At 38.5% G+C, this 22,917-nt stretch overlaps 3 protein-coding genes across 4 annotated transcripts; all 3 read right to left on the bottom strand.

The window, feature by feature from the left end:
- Positions 1-630: 630 nt before the first annotated feature.
- Positions 631-4,331, bottom strand: LOC114479550 (pollen-specific leucine-rich repeat extensin-like protein 1). Its single transcript, XM_028473287.1, has 4 exons — positions 4,222-4,331; positions 3,488-3,603; positions 764-3,425; positions 631-680 (listed from the first exon to the last, which is right to left on the bottom strand). Exons 1-4 carry the CDS (start codon positions 4,295-4,297, stop codon positions 631-633), a joined length of 2,904 nt encoding a protein of 967 aa, XP_028329088.1. The 5' UTR covers positions 4,298-4,331.
- Positions 4,332-4,341: 10 nt separating this feature from the next.
- LOC114479549 (uncharacterized) lies at positions 4,342-7,672 on the bottom strand. The gene is made up of 4 exons (XM_028473286.1): positions 7,274-7,672; positions 6,162-6,332; positions 4,435-4,576; positions 4,342-4,387 (listed from the first exon to the last, which is right to left on the bottom strand). The coding sequence occupies exons 1-4, from the start codon at positions 7,545-7,547 to the stop codon at positions 4,342-4,344; spliced, it is 633 nt and encodes a 210-aa protein (XP_028329087.1). The 5' UTR covers positions 7,548-7,672.
- Positions 7,673-12,371: 4,699 nt separating this feature from the next.
- On the bottom strand, positions 12,372-20,926 carry LOC114479790 (profilin-2-like). Of its 2 annotated transcripts, none has more exons than XM_028473646.1 (3): positions 20,563-20,926; positions 18,416-18,608; positions 12,372-13,841 (listed from the first exon to the last, which is right to left on the bottom strand). In XM_028473646.1, exons 1-3 carry the CDS (start codon positions 20,689-20,691, stop codon positions 13,744-13,746), a joined length of 420 nt encoding a protein of 139 aa, XP_028329447.1. In that variant the 5' UTR covers positions 20,692-20,926; the 3' UTR covers positions 12,372-13,743. The 2 variants fall into 2 exon arrangements, with proteins under 2 accessions (XP_028329447.1, XP_028329446.1); XM_028473645.1 differs by lacking the exon at positions 12,372-13,841 and adding an exon at positions 14,057-14,192 and having other exon boundaries at positions 20,563-20,919.
- Positions 20,927-22,917: the final 1,991 nt, after the last annotated feature.

The raw sequence follows: 22,917 nt of genomic DNA, 5'->3' as shown, positions 1-22,917 counted from the left end.
AAAAAAAAAAACAATTTATGCTATGCTAACTAGCTACTCATTACAACTTAATTTACACCTCTCTCAATCCAACATACGAGCAACAGATTGCAGAGTCCACAGGTGATAGTTTTTATGGAAGGGGTGGAGCCAACAGTGGTGGTTCACAAACCTTTGTCAGCCAATAGCAAAATTTCATTGTAATGGTCAGGTTTCAACCCATAGAGGGCAGTCACTTATATTTTTACAACAAAATACACCAAATTAAAATACTTTAACTAAAATGTCCAAAGTTGGACAAGAATTAAACACTACTTCATACCAAACCTTGAATTAATGTCCATCTCAAATAGGAAGTCACACCTTCTCGTTTTGGTGGCCCTGGAAATGCTTTGGTAGCTGAGTGACAGTGGCAAAAGGTGAGCCCTCGGTGCCTTTAAATAACTGGAACCAGTGACTCAGGGAAGGAAAATCAACAGAAAACCACCGGTTCTCCAGGTCCAAGGGGGTTGTGCTTGGGGCTACCAACCACAACAGAAACCTATACAACAGCTTTCGTTACACTTCTAGAATATTTAAGAGTAACTCGTGACAATTGAATTAATGAAGCTTGGATGTTGGTTTTACTCATTTATTCAAAAAAACTATAGTTTATCGATGCTTCTCACTTCCGGGTTCTGCCAACGGGGCTTGGTTCAATCCTGCACAAGATATATGAAAACAAGGTTAAAAGGTTCAATAAACAAAACCTCTGTCAGTTATGATTCACCCATCACTCACTGACCTGCGATCACGTTCCGCCTTTGAACCGTCTTTCCCAGGACTTCAGGTGGAACACTTTGTCCAGGGCCAGACGACAGCAGGGATTGCCAAAAGTCCTTCTGTGACTCTGGGTGTTCAACTTTCAGCTGATCTTGGGGTTTTATCACAATCTGACGCCTGTTGGAGGGAGGGGAATGTGCACCCCCGTCATTCCTCGGCATGTAATGGACATTACCCAGAACTGGATCTGAGTTTTCCCCTCCTAACCAATTAGAATGGGAGATCTGTGTCTGCGCTATATTTGAATTCTTATCTTTTGGAGTTGCATTCCTGTGATTCCTGCCCAGATTTTGTGCAACTTTGTGCAAATCATGTACAATGTCCCTGAAAGACTTTAAAGAATCATTGAAACTAAGGTGTTGCGAACCTGGCGGGATGTGTTGTTGCACTGCAAAACTCTTCTTTTCAGAGTAAAAGTCCAGCTTCTGAATATGTTTAGAGGCGTTCTTTTTGGAGTCACTCACAGGTGACTTCAGTTTGGAGTTGTTTGTATCAACAGCAACAGGAGAATCTTGCAGCATACTGTACGGAACCAGAAACCGATCATGCCCAGGTTGATTGTCCAGATGCGTCAAGCTTTGAAGGTCACTGGGTTTTTTGTTGAATGTTTGTTTGATGGCAGTGGGTTTGTTCCTCTGCTTCTGCAAATATTGGTCAATAAAAAGCAACACATCGGGACTAGTTGCGCCTTCGTGGTGCAGGGCGTGTTTGGGCTTTGGGAAGGGAACGTTTTGAGCTTCTTGTTCCACAATCGGATTTAATGGAAGCGGATCCGAGGCCAGGGGTGGGGACATCACAAAAGGTTGTTGACTTTTGTACTGGTGATGTTGTGGCGAGTACATCCAGTGTCGATACAACGAATCAGGTTGAAAATAAGGAAACACAGGCATATTCACATTTTCACTCATGCTCAAATTATTCATTGGCCAAGTTGGAGGGTAGCCCTCTGGTGGATATTGTTGCTGCATATCGCCAGGTGGAAGGGGGAGATACAGAACGGGCAGAGAGGGGGAGGTTGTAGTCGATGTCTTTACCTCAGACTCCTTTAGAGGAACCGGAGACCCCAAACCGTCGCCTGTGTCAGAATATACAACTGGATGGAGAACGAGCGGGTTCACATAGAAAGCCGGAGCTTCTTTACTCTCAGTGAAAACAGGAAAAACCTGATGAAGGTGTTGATGAAATGCAATTTGCGGGCAGCAGTTGGGAAATCCAGTGGGACAAAACTGGGAACAGGGAACATACTGCACAGGAACTGGGCTCTGTGGGGAGTCTGGGTCACTTACAGGAGGAAAAGGAGGAGGAACTGGTTGGTGCGTGATAATGACTAAATATGCTGCTGGGCTTTGGGGCTGCTGAGGAACATGTGGGTGATAGGTTTGCTCCTGCTGGGTTCTCCTAGTCTCAAGCTTCTCTGTAGGAATTATTCCATTTCTGTCATTTGTTCCCTTGGAGTGATCACATGGTCTCTGGACTTGTCTTGTTGGAGAATTCCCTTTTGGCTGATTCTCAGAGGTTAGTGTTGGGTACGAGTGTGTCGGTTGATGCAATTGGACCTCCAGATGTTCACCTTTGTGTGAGCGAGGATTAACAATAGAGGTCTCAGACGGCTGAACTTCAGGCTTTGGTTTTCGGTAGGATGAATGCAATAGAGGACGGACATGGCCCTGAGAAATTTCCACTTCAGACTTCCCAACGGGTTGAACATTAGTCTGAAATGGCTGCAGAACTTGTCTTTGAGGAAACGCTGGTTGTGAAAAAGTGGATTCTTGATCCCATGCCTTTGGCTTTATGGGATAGTGAACTCCATTGGGGGCCTGATTCTGAGGTGCTAGAAAAGTAGTGGGTTCTATCGGTGACTCTTGTTGGGGGTAGAAAGGGTAGGACTGGTGGTGCGCTGGGCCGTTAGCAGCCTCGGGTTGCAGTGCCTGTGTGTTCTCCTTTACAGCCGGCATCTCAGAAAATGTATCCCTAGGTTCAGGATTTACAGGTGATTTTTCAGGGTACTGACGGTGAGGTAAAGGAACTTCCAAAGGAGAGGGATGTGGTGCTTGTTGGGGATGGTAGAAAAGAAAATGGGCAACTTGTTGTTCTGGACCTGCAGGGATTGTTGCAGGCACGTCGACAGATTTCTGCGGTAGAACCGGTGGGTGAAAGTGTTCCCCTGAGTTATCCGATGGCAGATTATAAGTTGGTGGAGATTCTGGTGGCGGAGGCAGAAAAGGAAAATGGTAAAACATTTGCCCTCGTGGGTCTTGAATAGCTTGAATGGTTGGCATCATTGTCGATAAAGAACTTTTGGAAAGCTCGGTGGGTGGGCTGTCATGAGCTAAAGACTTTGAGTCGAGGAAACGCGGGTGAAAAATATAGTACGCCAAATGAGAGCGACCGCCGTTCTGCTGCGTCGGGCTTGGGTTTTCGTTCTGCATCAATGGTTTTTGAAGAAAGTTCTCAGGAATCTGGGATGCATCTAGCTGTTGGTGAGTTGGATAAGAGGTACGACCTAAACCAGGGTTGGATGGAGCAGTGAGGTTTTTTCTGACTTGAGGCGGAGCTACCAACAGCGACGGACATGTGATCTTTGTTTCTCCGTCACCAGAGAGCTCCAGCGTATACAATTCATCCTAAAACACAAAAACCTCAGCGTTGTATAATTACAGGGGGCTCAATTGTACAATCAGCTTACCTTTTTGTCGATACAGGGCACGTAATGAATAGAGATGACCACACCCTCGGGATGCTCAATTACACTGAACCGACATCTATGGGAAGCCTTCAGAAGTGGCTCCCAGTTCCCATTCACTGCAAAATCAAACACATGCAAGGTTACAAACAATGGAATTATTTAATATCTACATAACCTTTAAAGTCTCAACCTAAATCTTCATCGTCATAAAGGGTAACAAAACCCCAAAAATCACTTTTTTCTGCTGAAAATAAATGTTTGTGTTAGAAGTAGTTTGGAGTTTGACTCTTGCCAACTCTTGACATTTTAGTCAAACAATGACTCCAAAAAGTCAAAAGAAGAACAAAAATAGACAAAATGAAAAAGATACACACAAAAATGCCTAAAAAAAAAAAAACACTCAAGAATGACTACAAAAATGTGCAAAATGACAAATATACACAAGACAAGTGACAAATTACAACAAAAAATAACCAGAAAAACATGAAATTAGAGAATATTTTAAATACCAAAAACTCTATTGTTTCCTGTGTTAATGCTCAGTTTGGTTATTCTAATGCTGATAGGAATGTTGATCATGTGACCCTCAGATCAGATACAATCACATTGTGATAAAGGTAGCGTCTCAATGCTATTGCGAGCTACAAACTCTGCGTAGCTCTGGCAGTTGCTTATAAACAACTGCCTGATGCACAAAAGAAAAGCAGAAGCTGCTCACATGCATCTAAACTCACCGTGAACTTTAATCCTGGAGGCGGCGATGTTCCACTCCGTGGTCACCACCATGCCCTCAGCGTGGCAGGTGACCATTGGAGGGTTGGACGACAGTTGTTTGATCACAGGACATGAGACCCTCAGAGGTAACCCCCACCAGCGCAGCGGGAGAACATAGCTGTCTGCCTACCACCATCGACACAAACCCAAAACATGTCAACACACCAACTGACCTCAGATCAGGACGCCTCACCTCATGAGCAACGAAGCAGCCATCGTACGGTGCTACCAACACCAAGTTACTGTGCGTTGACTGGATGTCGTAACCACAACTGGACGGCAATTTGGACAAGGGCAGCGGGGGCAACCGATAACCTGAAGAATACAGTTCAAAATTATTATTTGTTTAATCCTAGTATAATCCTCATTACTAACACATTTTACCCTTGAAGTCAATCTGACTGCAGGCATATTTGGGATTTTGGTGGCAACACTTGCCAACCACCAATATTAGTGCGTATTCCAGCGTTTTCAGTGATAATTTGGTTAATCCTCCTATTATCCACAAATATTACTAACTTTTTTTTTACCCTTGGGGTCAATCTGACCTCTTGGAAATTTGCCTCCAGAAAAATAATTTCCAGAAAACTGTTGACCAAGTTTTTGTGTCAGGCACTTTATTTGTTGAATACATAAGTAAGGTTTTGATAATGAAACCATGACCTGTTCTCTAGCGCCACCATCAGGAGAAACTTGAATCAGAATTCATTTATATCCAAATTTTTTCAAATTTACTGACAACATTAATGACCGCAAAAGTATGAACCCTATTGTTGTGGTGATGACCTTTGACCTTTCCTGCATCACCACAATCAGGTCAAAGTTTCATTCAAATCAATCAATATCATGAAAGTGTTGTGTGTACCCATCAAATTAGGAAAAGTCATAAAATATGAAGCAAAAAAAAAAAAAAACTAAGGATAATAGGAGTGTTGGAATTAGGGTTGGGCATTGTTTAGATTTTAACGATTCCGATCCTTCTTATAAACGATTCCGATTCTTTGAGTTGTGCAGGTAAACCGGTCACAGATTTCACAGGAGAATTTTTTCATTTGCAAAAGCCTTTACACGGGCCATTTTTATTCATTCACTTACTTGATACAATTTATTTTGGTTCCCATACTGTAACTAGGGTATTCAATTACAAGGGTCCCCAACTGTAAAACTGAAACTTGCAGAAATAACACTACAAGTTGGCAGCAGAAACAAAGAGCTGCAGCCCAGGTAGATGTGAAACAAAACAAAACAAACTGGAGCAGTCATGTGAGAAAATCAACCAACAGTTCTAGTTGAGGAAGATTATTATTATTCTGGCAACTAGGTCCTGCAAGACGAGTCGCTCAAAGTTGAAAAATGTGAACTTTAAGCGTCACTGTCTGTTATCGCCGAGGCTCCCGCTACAGTGTGACGGCTACAGCGCAGGTTTGCAGCCAGGACCTCTTGAATTCACCAGGGAAAAATTAAAGGAGTTAACTTTTTGAATAAGCCTACATTCTGGGTGAACTCATCCTTTAGTAAGTCGGTAAGTTGATCACTTCTCCGGCGCTGTACAGCCGGAAAAGTGATCAACTCTCTCTTCCCAGCGATAAAGTGAGGGAGTGACCCTAACCCTAAGAGTGCCACTATGTTCAAGCGACTCATTACGGGCGATTGAAGTGACTGCAGTCGTTACAGTTGCGTTCGGCGTGAACGCACCTTTATAAAAACCCAGATCAAGCCAGGCGGAGTAATTCAAGCCGCGGAAACAAACTAGTGCGGGCATTAGGGAACTGAAAAAATTATCGAAATTCAAACATCTTTGTAACAGTTCCAGAACCGGACGTTAGGAGCCGGTTCTCAGTGCCCAACATTAGTTGGAATACATCACATTTATTAGCTCCATTGAAGGAGAAACACGTACCTCTGTCCACGAAGATGAGTGGGGTGGAAGCAGCATCGTGAAGCTGTAGCATAATGGAATCCACTGTACATTCAACCTTTGGCTCCAACTGAAGAAGTCTTTGTACGGTCGCCATGTCCTGCATCGGTCGATTCATTTGGCCAGTTTGTTGTGTTGGTCTCGCCCACTCACCTTAAAGAATACAACATGTTTAAAATGTTACTAAAATCCCTGAAAGTAGTGAGGTTGATTATCAGAGTTACGCAGACGACTAAATCTATCATTGAACCCAGATGACTATGGTCCCATGAAGCAGAGCTTCTCAACCCTAGGGTCAGGACCACATTTAGGGTGGCAAGACACTTAAAAGGTAGCCAAATGCCTTAAAAAATACCTTTTTTCTGCAACTACACCAAACTTGCCATATTGTCACCCATTTTCATCACTTTTTATTGCCATATTTTGGCTTTTTTGCTACATTACTCTTTTCTGCTACTTTTTCCAATCAAATTTCAATGTCTTTTGTGCATTATTTCTAATTACAATTCATTTTCAGCACTTATAAACCCTTTCCACAACTTTTTTTCCCCACCTAATGATACAAATGTTGACCCATTGCCACATTGAATCTCTTTTCACCTTATTTCATGCTTATTTTTGACAATTTAACCACATTCACAATTTGTCATGCCCATCAATTGCCAGTTTAAACTAATTGTTCCTAATTTTTTCTGCCACTTTTAAGCTAAAATTGACACTTTGAACCCTTTTTACCGCTGTGTGTTTTGCCCACTGTAATTTGCTGTAACTTTTAACCTATTTTTGTGGTTTTTAAAATCCCATTTCACCTCCTTTATTATTTTTCTTCATTTTGAACCCATTTTATTTCTGGTTAAAATGAGGATTTACAGCTTTAAGATGACTACATACTATGGCCTAAATAATACTAAACTGGATAACAGTGGCTATTATCCAGATCAATAAATAAATGTGGTCTATCACAGATTCATAGATAATCATTTTGCATTTTTAATCATGTAAAGCACATTGAATTGCCTTGGGTATGAAACGTACTATACAAATACATTCCTTGCCAACATCTCCTTACAGAGTTTCTAGTTTCAAACACATACCCATGTCTGCTTGGACATCTGCTCCAACATCCAGGAAGTCCGTCCTGGTTCCATTGGTACCACCTTGTTGGTTCTGGTTCTGCCCTATTAGAAGCCTCCCGTGATGCTGAAGAAGAGTTCCCTGGGCTTGTTTATGACTTGGATTCGAGCTTTCCTTCAGATTATCCAGGGCCTGAAGCCCCGCTACACTCGCACAATGGCACAGTGAGATAGCACACGCAAAAAGTCCCAAACGCAGAAGATTCTGTCTGCCCTTGGACTCTTTGCACGCCATTGATTTAAAGACAAAAAGAAAGCAGCTCTGCACACAGGCAAATGGCCTCAGCACTGTGTGCCACAAGAGCAGAGATTTTTTTTACCACTTTACATAGATTTAGCAGAGTTCCTTCTGCTGCTGATCACGTCTGATTAGACACCTGAGGACTGCAGGTGGAGGCAATCAGTCAGAAGAACAGCTCTAGCTCAACCTCTCTCTGCTTCATTATAGGTAATGTGAGACTTCTACATGTTTACCAAATCATACAAATCAATCTTTCTCACACATATGTCAATGTTAAATCTAAATATGAAATTGAAATCTAAATGTTAGATATTCAATCTAACGCAATACAAAGATAATGAAGTTTGATTGTATTCATGTTGTGTGAACAGTTAGATTCGATGTTACTTACCCCTGTGGTATTCCGTCTACCTTGTTACTTACCATTGTTGGTATTCAAAAATCATTGTTACCTGTGGTAATATCTGTATAATATGAGTCAGTATGTAGGTGTAGTTTTAATAACTATATTATTGTTTCTTAAAGAAAATTTTTTTTAAAGGAAGCAGGTATTTTGTTAATATTAATTATTTGCTAGCCTACACTTTTGTTTTCATCTTGACACACTTTTCGCTTGAAATAAAAAAAATGACAAAAAATAAAATAAAAATCTCAATGTTAAATCTAAATGTTAATTCTAAATATCTAATCTATATTGAAATGTTAAATCTAAATCTAAATGTCACTGGCGAAACTAAATATTTACCTAACTAATATGCAAATTCATCAGAAGTACCAAAATAAAAACAAATTTAGAATGGCTTTTCTGTTTAGATTTAATATTTAGATTTAACATTGACATATTTTTACGAGAAAAGTAAATATCACAAATTGCAAAATATTGCTGTAAATCTAGTCAAAAGTAACATAAAAAAGGTTACTTCCTAAATGTTTTCTTTAATTTATTCTGTTATTCAAAGTGTCAAAATGTCATGTGGTGCAAAAATTCCTAATTTTCCTACCTAAATAGAGGGTTTTCACGGCGGCGCATCATCACTGCGTCATCTACGGGAAGTGGCCATATTGGAGGTACTCAGCAGGTAAATGAAGCAGAAATGGTGAATTATTGCCGTGTTTTTGGCTGTAACAATCAGTCAGACCATGAAAAACATTTGGAGTTTTATAGACTGCCAAAAGTTGTAGCAAATCAGGGAGAACAGTGTCAATCAGTGGTTAGCGACGCTAAACCAGGATCTACAAGGCAAAAATCTAGACAACATCCAAATTTGTTCGCCCCATTTCTTGTCAGGTAAGTGAATTGTTGATAGCTTATTTTCTAGTGTGATAATCATTCATATCAAGCTACTGCATGTGGCATTATTGACTTAATATAATCACATTTAATAGAATGTTACAGTTGTTAAAATGTAGATCTAAAATGTAGAGCTGTATTTCTCATTGTATTCCAGTTAAAAGCTCTGAACTTTATCTAAAGGATGACCCAGATTGGGTTAGGGTTAAAACCAGGTAGTTGACCATATCAGGATACGAAATAGACGGAAGACTCTCCTAGTCATCATTGATCCAAGACAAGGGAGCCAACTCGTATGGATCATCTGCACCATCAATAAATTCCCTGAATGCCTTTGCATCTATAACACATTTTGACGAGCTTTTCTGTGGTTTTGGACATGTATCCATCGCAGTGTTTACCTATGAGTGCCTCCAATATGGCCGGGCATCCGGGTTACTGAACGGATAAACGTGACGTTGGTGAAAACCCTCCATTCTGTGGCCCACTTAAGATAAACTGCTACGTGTTTGGCCCCTGAACTAAAACGAGTTTGACAACCCTGGTCTAGGAGGTATTTTAGGTTTTAATCTATGGTTATTTGTTATTTAAATCAGGTTTTGAATTAAAAACACAATTCACTGCAGCTTCTTCCCAGTACAGTGGATTAGTAACTAGATGCTGGAATCATCTGCAGCTTTTTTCTCTCTAACGCTGCTGCCCCCTAGTGGACAATGACATGAACAGGTAAAATGTTCTGAAACGCAGTAATTCTCAAATTTGTTTGGCTGAAGTAGTGTTTTTTTTTTGTCCAGCTACAAGATTTTGATAAGAATACTATGAAGAAAATCCACTATAAACTTAATGATGTAATTAAAGTGTTAAGAGACATAAAAAAACATTGGTAAATAAGTGGAATTAAACAGTATTTAGTGCCTCCTCAATAGATTTATTTATCTCCCACCTGGTGTTAGACCAAGCCTCACTTTTGTATTTTCAGTTCATGTTTTAATTAAGATCATTTTCATTATCATTTTTAACCAAAAATCCCCATGTTTTTTATGTTATTTTCCACACACTCAATTTAAGTACCGCCTTGTAGTGTCATTGAGGGCCACTAGATGATAGAGTAAGTCTATTGCTTCAATGTAGAGTTCATGCACTATTTGGGGGGCATGTAAAAAGCATGGATGGGCACACTTATTATTAGTCTAATTTATTATTATTATTTTTTAGCATCACTGACACAATTCCAAACTCAATGAAATAGGCTCGGATATAAACAGACACTGATTTCATAATTGGCACCAAGTCGGAGCACTTACACGTTTTTTTTTTTAAATGTCTTTAAAAAAAGGAAATGCTATCCGTACGGTTGCCGTATCAATATACCGACATTCTATCCATACGCAGCGCCCCATTTGGCCAGTTTAGGTCACGTGACTAAGACAAACCTATTTGGGTTATAACCTAACCCTAAACATAATCCTATCATTTTGAACTTCTTAAAAGATCCTTATGGAACAAAAAGTCAAGTGAGACCCAAAAAAAAAAAACTGTCCCCAAGCTGGAGGATCCGATTGGCTGTATGTCAAGACACGGGACAATCCTGGACCCAAATGAAGGTTGTTACTGATGCCGACTACGATCCAATAACCATCAGACAACATCTGTGAGAGACGGACTTAAAGAACTACAAACATCTCCAAAGGCCTCTTCTCCTTCAATGCCACAAAACTCTTAGTTTGGAGTTTGCACGAGAGAACCAAAGTGGGACACTGAAAGGTGGAAGAAAGTTTTCTCTGATGAGAGAAACAAACAACCTTGATGGTCCTGGTGGTTTTAACATTACTGCATGAAGAGGAAATCACACTTGTGTGGAGGGGGCCCCATCATGGTCTGGGTTGCTTTTTCAATCAATGGAACAATGGAACTTCAGCTTGTGCAGAGGCTGAGGTGTCTCAATCCAAGAACATTTAGTGATGAATGGCAAGGGAAGTTCCAGACAGTGAAGGCCCTCCATGAAGCCATCTTCACCACTTGGAGCAACGTTCCCACTATTCTCCTGGAAACATTAGCATCAAGCATGCCCAAAGACATTTTTGAGGTGATTAAAAAGAATGGAGCAGCTACACATTACAGAGTCCTTTTTTTAAACTTTAAAGTTCTGTTTTAGGGTTGTTTTTTTCAACTATGATCTTAAACTTTTGATGAGCTGCTCAACAGCCTGTTTCAGTTTAATTATTGTTCACAAAAAACAAAATGCTCTCAAATTTGTTTGGCAGTGGCTATCCGTACGGTTGCCGTATCAATATACACACTTCTATCCGTACGCAACGCCCCTATTTGGCCAGTTTAGGTCACGTGACTAAGACTAAACCTTACCCTAAACCAGGGGTGTCCAATTCCGGTCTTCGAGGGCCACTATCCAGCATGTTTTAGATGTTTCCCTCTTCCAACACACCTGATTCAAATGATTAGGATCGTTATCAGGCTTCTGCAGAGCTGGATGAGGAGTTGATCATTTGAATCAGGTGTGTTGGAAGAGGGAAACATCTAAAACATGCTGGATAGTGGCCCTCGAGGACCAGAATTGGACACCCCTGCCCTAAACCCAAGTACGTTTACTTCGGTAACCGTACCAATAGCACCATTGGTTATCCGTACGGCAACTGTACAAATAGACAATTGCAATTTTTTTGTCTCATTCACATTTCTTCGTTTTGCATTTTGAAGCTCAACTTAGAACCTTCTTAAGATCCAAGAGTGCAAAATGTCATTTGACAATTTTTCAACTGGTCTTAAAATTTTGATTAGGAGTGTATATAAGGCAAAACATTTATACATTTTGGACTCAGCATCTAGTTACATTATTGACCAGTTGTAACATTTTGGGTTTTATTACATTTCCGGCTCAGGATTTTTGTTACATTACTGACCAGATATTACATTTCAGGTTTTATTTAAAAAAAAAAAAACAATTCTTGTTACATATTTGGAGCTAATACTGCCGATCAGTGATTGAAATGTCGTTGCAATGATTTTTGTACACATTTGTGGATTGAAGTAGTTAAATTTAATCGTACCACTCACCATCAAAAATAGATAATTCAAGAAAGTTATTAGTCCCTGTCTTAGATATTTTTCTTTTTTCAAATTTGAACTAATGTGATGAGGACTTTTGGAATGGTCCTGACTGTTAAAAAGCAAATCCCAGTGGGGATTTCAATAAAGAAAAATACATCTCAAGTGCTTCAATTGCACTTATAAAGAAGCTTTATTTGATTTGTATTTAAATATATAAAATAAGCATTGTTACATTTATTCCTTTAACTTAGAAAGCATCTGTAATTTAATACAATTTACTGTAAATAGGCCACACTCAGAAATAAATGTATCATTAAATTACTTTTAAATGAGTTTCCATTATTGTGTTAACGCCAAGTCATGCTGTAAACAATGGGATATCTTTCAACGTAAATCTGTGCCCAAGTGTAAAAGGAAATGACAAAATTCTTTCTACGAAAAGACGACATTCAGACATTACCTCTGGTTGGAATAAAGTTTAATTGATCAGTCTGTAAGCAAGACATCTCATTTCATGGCAATGAACCCATTCTGTGGCAGAAGGAATCTGACAAAAGAAAAATAAAAACAGAAAGAAAAAATACAAATGGGTCTTTTAGTGGTGGTTTTAATTCTGTACAAACCCAAAGTATCCCGTAGGAAAAGTGCCATTCAAAGTTACTTAACGTTTGGGCAAAAAGAAAAAAAGAAAAAAAAATTCTGATGAAATGTGGACTTTTTATGGCACAGAATTATTACTTTTTTCTTCACAAGACAATTTTTACAAATTTTTTTTTAATCCAACCAAAACACCATTTCCAATATTTTGTGTACACGTTTTCTTTTTAATATACTTCTAAGTACTGTACTATGACAATTGATGAATACACCTTCGATGACTAAAAGCACAAGGCAAAATTATTCCAAGGTGATGAAGACCAGCGACCTCGGGTTTTTACAGTAAGAACGCATTCGTACTATAATAGTAAAGACAATAATGCAGCTTTTATTGGTTAATGGAACATGATTAGTGAGTAGTGTTTGTTACATGGTTTTACAGTCAACAGGTTGATGAGTAACAATCGTCCAGAAGTTCACACGTTGATCCTCCTTCATTGATGGATGGGGGGAGGGGGGAGGGGCTGATGAATGAGCGATAGACGCCTCAGACGTGTCCACAGCGGTGAGAAGCAATGACCTTGAACTAACACTCGTTACAGCCCAATGACACATGATCGACTCCAACCAATCAGGGCAAGTCATAACGATCTCATTCAGGGGACTATTGTCTCTTTTTTTGGTTGTTTTTATTTTTTTTTAACAGGCTTACTTAAATGGAAGCTGGAGGACTTATTTCAAGGAAATGACATGGTTTTTGGCTAGAATTTCGTGCTAAGGGGAAAAAAAAACCAAGTGGAAACTTGGGTATGCATGCATGCAACTTGTAAATGCTTACGTGCATAAAAAAAATTAAATAAAATGAACTCCAGCATCTGAAGCTAAAAATTACACGTACACTTCCCTGCTGCTACAAACGCTAGCTAAGTGAATGTTATACAAAGCGAGTCCAAATTTGTTTAACACTTTTGCGATCATTTCTGCACACTTTTGGTTATTAATAAACATTTCCATGAACATGCCATTTTTTATGAAGTGCCATAAACAAAGTATAATGTTTAATAAGTGGTATGGTTTGGTTGTTTTTTTAATAAAGGAAAAAAAAGGGGGAGGAAGTGTATAAAAGTGAGAGGAAGTAACCTTGGATGCCACCTAATTGTAGAAGAAGTCACAAAACGGTGAGTGGGGGTGTAGTGTGTGTTGGGGGGGGGGCTGCTAATGTTGATGGAGCTTGCTTTAATATCCAGACTTCCTCAGGTAATCAGCCATTGAATGTGCTTTCTTGTTAAGATTTCCACCATGGACCGCCTCCTTCCCCATGACTATAACCAATACTGGAGCACACAGGAAAAAAAAAAAAAAAAAAAAAAAAGAAATGAACAAAAGTGACGAGCTTCTCCCCCCACCTTACCAAAGGGGAGGGGGGCGGGAACAACGGTGACAGTATCTTACCACTCTTCATTGCTATTAAAAGTTTCCAAGACATTAAAACTGCTCGCAGGAGAAAATCTTTAACAGCAATATTTTCTTTTCTCTTTTTTTTTTTTGCTTTGTCCCTCAATTTTTATCTAAACCAGCGTGAAAACATTAAAAGCCTGAATCCCTCAAGTATTTTGCCATGGAGTAAGCCTTCTTATTCAATCCGCCTCCGTGGACCCCTTCCTTGCCCATTACAAGAACCAAAACTGAAAGAGAAAAAGAGATAGAAAAACAGGGACAGTTAAAAGCAAAAAAAAGGTGAAGGAAAGCCAATAAAAGGGATCCTCCACTGTTTTTACAAATGTGGCCTCAAATCTTTGAAATGTAATTAGAAGATTTATGCCTAACAAATCATTGTTATGCACCATATTTATTTAGTTGATTTAGAGACTGTGTTCCTTTATCTTGAAATCATTGAGAAGCTTTTTCATTGGGCTGCTTTGCTCTAAATAAATAAAAAAATATACAGGAAAAGTTAAAGATGTCATGTAAACCTTTTGTTTACAGAAAGAGGATAAAAACAGTTGACCCCCCCCCCCCCAAAAAAAGAAACCTTTACTCTCCCTTAAACAGTGCACTGACACGCTCTGGTGGCTGAAGTTAGCAAGTACTCATGGACAGATGAAGGACTCCCACTCAAAGGACTTCTGCCCTCAGGGTTTGTGAGTCAACAGTTTGTGATTTAGTTGCCAACTTCAGCCACCAGAGCATGTCAGTGCCCTGCTGAAGGGGAAGTAAAGGTCCCTAAGGAGAGATTTTCTTTCCGCTTCATTGTCTACTACCAAATCACAGAGGTGAAACTGTTGCCCCCTGTGGTCACTCTTTTTTTTTTTTTTTTTGGGGGGGGGGCAGAACAGAACAGTTCCAATCCTTTGATACATCAACATCTTTAACCTTTCCTGATTGTTTAGAGCAACCAAAAGCAGCACAAGTTGTCCTTTTGATTGACAAAAAAAAAAAAAAAAAAAAAGAAAAAAAAGAAAAACTCCACAATGATCTAAAAATCAGGCTGAATGCTTCACTCCAGGCAGTGGAGCCGTATGACATTAATCACGTGATTTCAAGATGGTGGAATACAGGCTCTAAAACTGTAGTCAAATTTTCCAAAGGCAATAAAACGAAAAAGGTGCATAATAATGCGTATTGTTAGTCATAGATCTACTAATAAGTACATTTCAAAGGTTTTAGGCCAAACGTGTAAAAACAGTGGAGGATCCCTTTAAAGGAGTTTGTAAAGCAGGGATACACAAGTCTGAGCCCCGACACCAAAGAATGTGATGTGAAAGTTTACATTTGCTTTAATATTGCACCAAAAAACCAAATAAAAGTAAAAGAGTAAAGTTTGACAGTTGAAGTACAGGTTGTAATATCTGGAGGTTTGGTGTGTTTGATGATGTCATGAAAACTTCTCCAGCCTTTGCTGCTCTTCATGAGATCAAGTGTTTAGGTAGAGATGGTACGTCATCATGTTGATAGTTTTATGTGCAACAAAAACCAAGATCTGCAGCAGTTTACATGCAGTCAAACATTGAGGGCCTCCGATTTTCTGTGATCGCGGAAAAAGATGAAAACAAAAACAGAATTTGTGTTCCGAGACAGAAAAAGAACATTTCTCTGTATTTCATTTGTTTTTTTAAAATCGGACGCCAACATGATACGAAGAAAAGGAAAAAAAATAATTAAAAAAAAGCATGTTTAGGGACAATGTCACACATTCACAAAGTATTTTTCACCAAAAAACTAGTGATTGAATGTCTACAAATTGTGACAAATGGACAAAAATGTCAGTCTTGCAGTACCTGTCAAGGTTTCAGTAGTGATCATGTTACCCCGTGATTAGAAATTAATAGAGATTCATCTGAAGTGTGTTTTTAATGTGTTGGTTCAGATTATTATGACTGCATTCAAATGTGAAAATGCAGGTTTAACTGATGATGTATTAGCTAAACTGGTGATTATTTTATCTGGTGACAGGTCACAGCTTAATTATCCAAATTATGTAAATTCTCTGAAACAAAATGAAAAATGCTGTTTGTATTAACCATATTTATAATGTTTGCTACCATTTCGGGTACTTTGTGTACCGTGACAGAAACCTTAACCTTAAAACAGAACCTAGAAAATTTTTAAACTGAAAGTCGGAGGCCCCAAAATCAGCAACATTAATTATATGGTGCAGAACCTGTGCTACCTTTGACTGGTGCTCGCGTTATTACTCGTGTAAAGTGCAGCATGCAGAGCAGGAAAACAGGAGATGAAAAGCTTCAACAGAAAATGGAAATAATAAGGGAAAAAAAAGCTTGGAATGGAAAATAAGAACTTTTTTTTTTTTATTACTATAGTGATGTTTCTCAGCTTGAATTGGAGAATGTTTGCATTTCCCCTCTGAATTCTCATGTTTAATACAAAGAAATGAGGCCATCGGCTTCCCTAGCATGCATGAAGTAGATCTGATAAGGCCTTCATGTTTTTCTACGGGCTAAAGTAATTGATAACCTAAGAAAAACAAAGGCAACAAGGACCACAATGGCAAACAGACAGGAGAAGGCTAACCACGGCATGCTAAGCTAATGGGCTAATATGGCAGCTACGTCTATTAGCCTTTTATAGAAACATGTGCATAGCCTTTAGCATTAGCAGAGGTATCTGAAATGCAAAGCTTGATAGAGTGAAGAATATTCATCAGTTCCGCAAGTTTAAGCTTCATAGAAGTTGAAACTTGCTTCATAGAGTAATTATAAGTAACCTCGTCATTAAGTTCCTCATCAAAAAGATCTTATAACTGAAACAGAATATCTTTAGATTTCCATAAAGACTGGCACAATATGGCTAAATGGGAACATTTAAGCCAATCTGGGAAAAGTTCTCATGACAAACATTAAAACCTATAAATCATAAGAAAAACTAATTCTGTACTTTACAAGACAAATACCATATGTCAAGGTTTCATTTATTCAGATGACTTTTTTCCCAGGAAATTTACTTTGATCTCCTGACATATGTCAACTGTCGCTTTGATGTGTCCTTAACTTCCGCGTAATAATTACAGCAAGTGCTTTTTGAATAATATGTTAAGGTTTCATTTATTTAGACAACTTTTAACATATTATTCAGAAGACAAAAATTATTTGCTGGAATTACTACTTGGAAGTCAAGGACACAACAAAGTAAGCAAGTCAAAACATCTCAGGATATCAAAGTAAATTTCTGGGAAATAAAGTTGTCTGAATAAATGAAACCTTTACATATTTGTCAACTTTTCTCAGTTAATTTACTTTGATCTCCTGACATGTTTCGACTGGCAACTGCCAGTCTTCTTCAGAGGCATTTCCTGATAGCTTTGATGCGTCATTGACTTCCGCTTAATAATTCCAGCAAGCTCCATTTGTCTTCTTTTTGAATAATATGGTTTCATTTATTCAAATAACTTAACACTTCCAAAAATACAAAAACAACTTGCTGGAATTATTCAGACCCACCAGGAATTTGCGATCGCAACTATTAATGAAAATTCAGCGCAGCCTTGCCATTCTGTCCAAACACCACAACTTTACCAATCTGACTAAAGAATCCAGTCGATTCGGCAGGACAACATGGCTGAAGTCCGTCCGCCTTGTGTAAGTCACATCAACATCCGAAGCCGGCAGCCACCGGATGTCCCCCGGTGCAAGCGGAATCACCATATAGTCTGGTTACAGACTGTCGCAATAGCCAAACTGACTCTTTGAAGCAAAATAGCATCAAAAGTGTCTCACGAACACAACCGTTAAATGATCTCCTGCTGCTCTAGAAGGACTTTTAAAGAAAAAAACCTAATTAAACCTCTACTATTATATATGATCTTTGCTAGAGCTTCATTGCAGGTACTGTCTAAAAAGGTAGCAGTGGCCATATCATTGGTGCTTGCGCCCCCTGGTGGCATCTCCACGCACAAATTTACAAATTGCTGAACACATGAGACTCTTATGCAGCAACGGTGAACTTAAACTGATTCTCTGTAATATTCTCTTTACATGTGATGGAAATAATCCATATCTTGTTAAATTATTGTAAATCTGAGCTCTTTTCTGTATTGTTATGAAATTATTCAAAGGGAATCAAGTTTTTTGGAAAGTTATAGAAAATAACACCTTGAAATGTCGCAACTTTTGCCACATTTTTTTAAAAGCTGCCACAAAATCTGGCATTTTAGGCCGCAACAATCACAGAAAATGGCCGCAAAATTCTGGAAGAACCGATTATTATGCGGAAATGAAGGACTCAAAGCAATCGACAGATTGATGAAATGTCGAAGATCAAAGTAAATTTCCTTAAAAAAAAAGTCATCTGAATAATATGTTTAACTTTCATTCATTCAAACAGAACTTGATGGAATTGACATTACAAAGGTCTAACACCTTTTATTTTAGCGTGATTACGTTTTATTTACCTTTGCCAGCCTTTCCCACAGAGATATTGTACGTAGGTTCTCCTCCTTGGCTCTTTGTCCGGATGTCCATCGTCCAGTCGCCGTCATCGTGGAGGCTGTCTCGGAGGACTGAACACTTCTTAGAGCCGAGGGTGAGACCGCTGGTGTAAAAGGTCTCTCTGTCCTTACCAATGAGGACATCTATTTCCTGAGACTGGGGAGGGACAAAAAAAAAAAAAAAAAAAAAAAAAAAAAAAAAAAAAACACAAACAATGAGAACCATTTCCAAGAATCAAAAAACACTTCCTGCAAAGTAGTCATTAGAAACTGACAAAGAAATTCCATCTACTTTTGCTGCAACTCTTAATTTGTGAGGTTATAACTTAACTCAAAGATTTGATTCCTCATATAAAACTAAATAAGCAGGCACTTGGAACTGTTGTAGAGTCCATGTTTGATTTATCTTTAAAATAAGTGAAAACACTTCATTTGTTTATAGAGTTTAGTGATGCAGGGCTATTAAATTGAATATTTTTCAAATTTAAGATTGAGAAATAACCTAGTAGACAAACTGGACAGACTTATTAATATTCTGTCCAAAGCTGTCAGTTTTCGTGAAAGCAAAAATAAAATGCGTACTGAGGCCCTATGCAGTTATGTCACATATTCTTTAATCCTTGGATGCCAAAATATTTTTATTTAATCACACAGGGTCAGACTTTATCAAGTTTGAGAGACGGAAAAAACAGCAGTCACTTTCAGAAATTAAATGGGTTGTATAAACCAGAATATAGACTCAAATACTTTGAGATTATGTATTTTCATTATATTTATCCCCCCTAAAAATTGTATTTGTAGGTAGATAAACACTTAACAGCAGCTCTGTCCATTGGGTGAATGTGGTTAATACTGTGAAGCGCTTTCATTACTTGGGTGGTATTTAAAGTGCTACATAAGTCAAGTTTAGTCTGTTTTATGGGGAAAAAAATACCATGAAATTGCATCATATGAACGAGGATATATTCTGCAAATAATTGCTGAATCAAACATGCTGATTCCTTTAAGACTTCTGAAACGTGCAAAAGATGACAAATTATGAATATGAAACTCAATGAACGAATTTGGGAAGTCAAGTAATCTGACTACGACCGGGTCTTCCATTTTCGGCCCGATTAAAGCTCTATCCAGCGTACATCATTGTATATATTTCATATATTGGCCGATATGTTATTCAAAAACCCCAATATTGGTTAAAACCCACGGGCTCCATTTTGCACCAAGCCCTGCAAACTCTACAAGTTGATCAGTTTCCACTTAATTAAAAAAAAATGTTTTATAGTTAATCAAAAACATTGAAATTAGTCTAAAAATGTCAGAAACTAGATATTTGATTTTTCTTCTATAAATCAAGGCCATTTCCTAAAGATAGCAAAGACCTAGTGCTGGACCAATATAACGGTCTGAGTAACGGTATTCATACTGAGATTGTTAACGCAAATACTAGTATTACCTGTACCCGCAATCAGATACAAATATGCTGCCATCATTTGATGCGGTCACTAGCTGACTCTGAACACCGGGGGCTACTTCTTCCCATGCCTATGAATGAAAAGCCCCGAGTCATGCTGGCTGTGCGTGAGCGTGCGTGTGAAACTGGAAACAAATCACAGCCGTTGGTGTGATTTATTTGTTGCCAATGTCATTGTAGTACAAATGTTCGGTGATATGTGTTTTAAATACAGCCAGTGAAGAAGAAAAAGCAGCAGCTTAACGTGAGCTAATCAAAGCAGCCGCGCACACAAAAGCATGCACATTGCACGCTGCCCTGAAGCCGCTTCTTTTAACATCAACATTCACCCACGTAACGTCACCCAACGGACTCAAATGTTGAATAAACGCGTGTTTGTTGAAAGATTATGTGCAATAATGCCCACATTAAGTGATGCTTTAATGAGAACCACACGCGGTCTAATCCCGTTATGTTCCCATAGCAGAAACAGGCCGTTACCAGCTAGCATAGGAAGCTAACCCGTTAGCCCGTTATTCATTAATTCCCACCAGGAAAAAAATAACCAAATTACACCAGTGCACGTCTGAGCAAATAAACACATAATTAGAGGTAGTGTTAAGTACATTTTGGAGCCACCGGCACAGGCCTGACGTCTTACCGTGATGTTGTTGAATGTACCACCGGCATGTGCTGCCCAAACGTATTTGGCATCCGTGTAGCCAACAATGGCGCTATCCTGACAGCTGCCATCGGCCATCAGGTTCTCCACGTAGCTTTGCCAAGACATGTTGGGGGGGAAATTGGTGCTATGTAAAAAAAATCTACTAGAGTTGAGAGTAAAGTGGCGGAGGTGAGAAGAAGAAAGAGAGAGACAGACACGGGCCGGAGAGGAAAAGCTAAGCGTCTCCAATCTGAGCCACACGTCGACGCCGACCACCGCGGAGGAGGCTGGGCAGCAGAGAAAGGAGCCTCGGCTGGGTGTAGTCCCCTGTCAGATCCCTCCGCCACAATGAGCCGCACGACGCTTTTATGGGCAGCGGAGGAAGAAAAGAGCCGCTCAGCATCATCATCATCATCAGCATCATCATCATCATCATCATAATCATCATCATCAAGCTGCGCTCAAATCTCAGCAAACACACTGATATAATATCTCTGCATTTTATTATTTATTTCACCACAGGGTGTTTTCATGTGTGTTTTGTGTAGATATGATGACAAAGGCTGTCACTGTAGATAACATTACAACACTGTGTCAATACAAAAACAGCCTGCATCGCTCAGGATGAGCTGGATGGAGTCCATATATGATGCTGCTCATCATCCTATCAATATTATTAGTATTAATAATATTAGAAGAAAAAATCTAATCACAGATGGATTGATTTCTAGTAAATAAGAACAAAGAGTTTATTCTCTATTTCTGTTGTTTTGGAGTCATTTTGTATATATGTTTGCTCATTTTGTGTATTTAAAAAAAGATGAATTATCAAATATCTTTAAATCATTTGATTTAATCCAATCAAAGCATTACCATGTTTTAAGAGTCTTTTTGTGTATTTTGTTTTCGTTTTGTGTGTATTTGGAGTCATTTGTCATTTATATATTTGCTCATTTTGTTTATTTTCATTAATTTTTGGGGTAATTTTATATATATCTTTTGCTATTTTTGTGTATGCATAAATTAAATTAAATTGCTTTGTGTGTTTTGGGAGTCATTTTGTGTGATTTTCTTGTAGTTTCGCTGTCCATTTTTGTTGTTTTGTATGTTATGTGTCATTTTGTGTATTTTTACTTGCAATATTTTAGCATTTTTTTTTTTAGGGCCGCACAAAATTATGTTTTGTCATATTGTTAATTGTCAAATTTTGTCAAATTCACGTGAATTCAGGGGCTGCAAACTGGACGAAGTCCAAATATGCTGCTCATCTCCAGCCATCCTATCAATATTTTTAGCATTAATACTAGAAAAAAATCTAATCACACAGATTGATTTATTTTTAAAAACGGACAAAAAAGTGGTAAAAAGGGTTCAAAGTGTCAATATTGGCTTAAAAGGGGCAGAAATGGGTGTCATTTAATTTGGCATGAAAAATTGTGAATGTAGTTAAATTGGCAAACTAAGCATGAAATATGGTGAAAAGTGACATTAATGAGTCAACATATGTGACATTATGTGGAAAAGTGGTGGAAAGGGTTTATAAGTGCTGAAAATGTCTTAAAATTGAAAAAAAGTGCAGAAAAGAAATTGAAATTTGATGGAGAAGTGGCAGAAATGAGAGTAATGTAGCAAAAATGCATAAAAAAAGCAAAAATATGGCAAGAAAAAGTGATGAAAATATGGATCGATATGGATAGGATAAACCCTTTGAGATGAACCATCTCGTTTTGAACGGGGTCCACAGAAGCATTTAAACAAAAAAGAGATGCACAAGACCGAAGCAGCTGTTCATGCATTTCACAGAATACAAACAATAATACATAAAGGCCAACATTACAGTACGTTACATTCCAATCACACCATACACACAAACACGCAGGGCTCTCAACTATTGGAGGTCATATAAGATTGAACAACATTTAAGAAATAAACTAACAAATATAAGATATGAGCAAGAAAACTCAAAAACATGCATTTACATACATTTTGAAGGTATTGCACAAGAGCATTTTTAAATAAATTAAGGGAGGTTATAGTGCAGGTAGAGGCAGGAAGATCACTCCAATCAGAGGGGGCTTTTCAATAAAGAATGTTTGAGAGGTGTGTCTCAAATTATAGGTAGATCTAAAAGGAATTAAATATTGTTTCAAATAGTCAGGATAACTCAATGAATGCGTTTAAAAATAAAACGTAACCAGTGCAGTTGTCGTCCAGAGGAAGGAGTATAAGCCAGGCCAGTTTACAGCAGACAGTGGTTGGTTCTGAAGGGGCAGCGGAGAATGAACCTGTAATAAACAACACTGAGTGACTGCAGATTAGTAAGTGTGATAAATTATATCACCGTAATCTATA

This window comes from Gouania willdenowi, chromosome 17 (genome assembly GCF_900634775.1).
Source record: "Gouania willdenowi chromosome 17, fGouWil2.1, whole genome shotgun sequence".
In the NCBI taxonomy this organism is placed as follows: Eukaryota; Metazoa; Chordata; class Actinopteri; order Blenniiformes; family Gobiesocidae; genus Gouania; species Gouania willdenowi.
The sequence above is the reverse complement of the archived record's forward strand: the minus strand, read 5'-3'. Positions and strand labels throughout refer to the sequence as shown.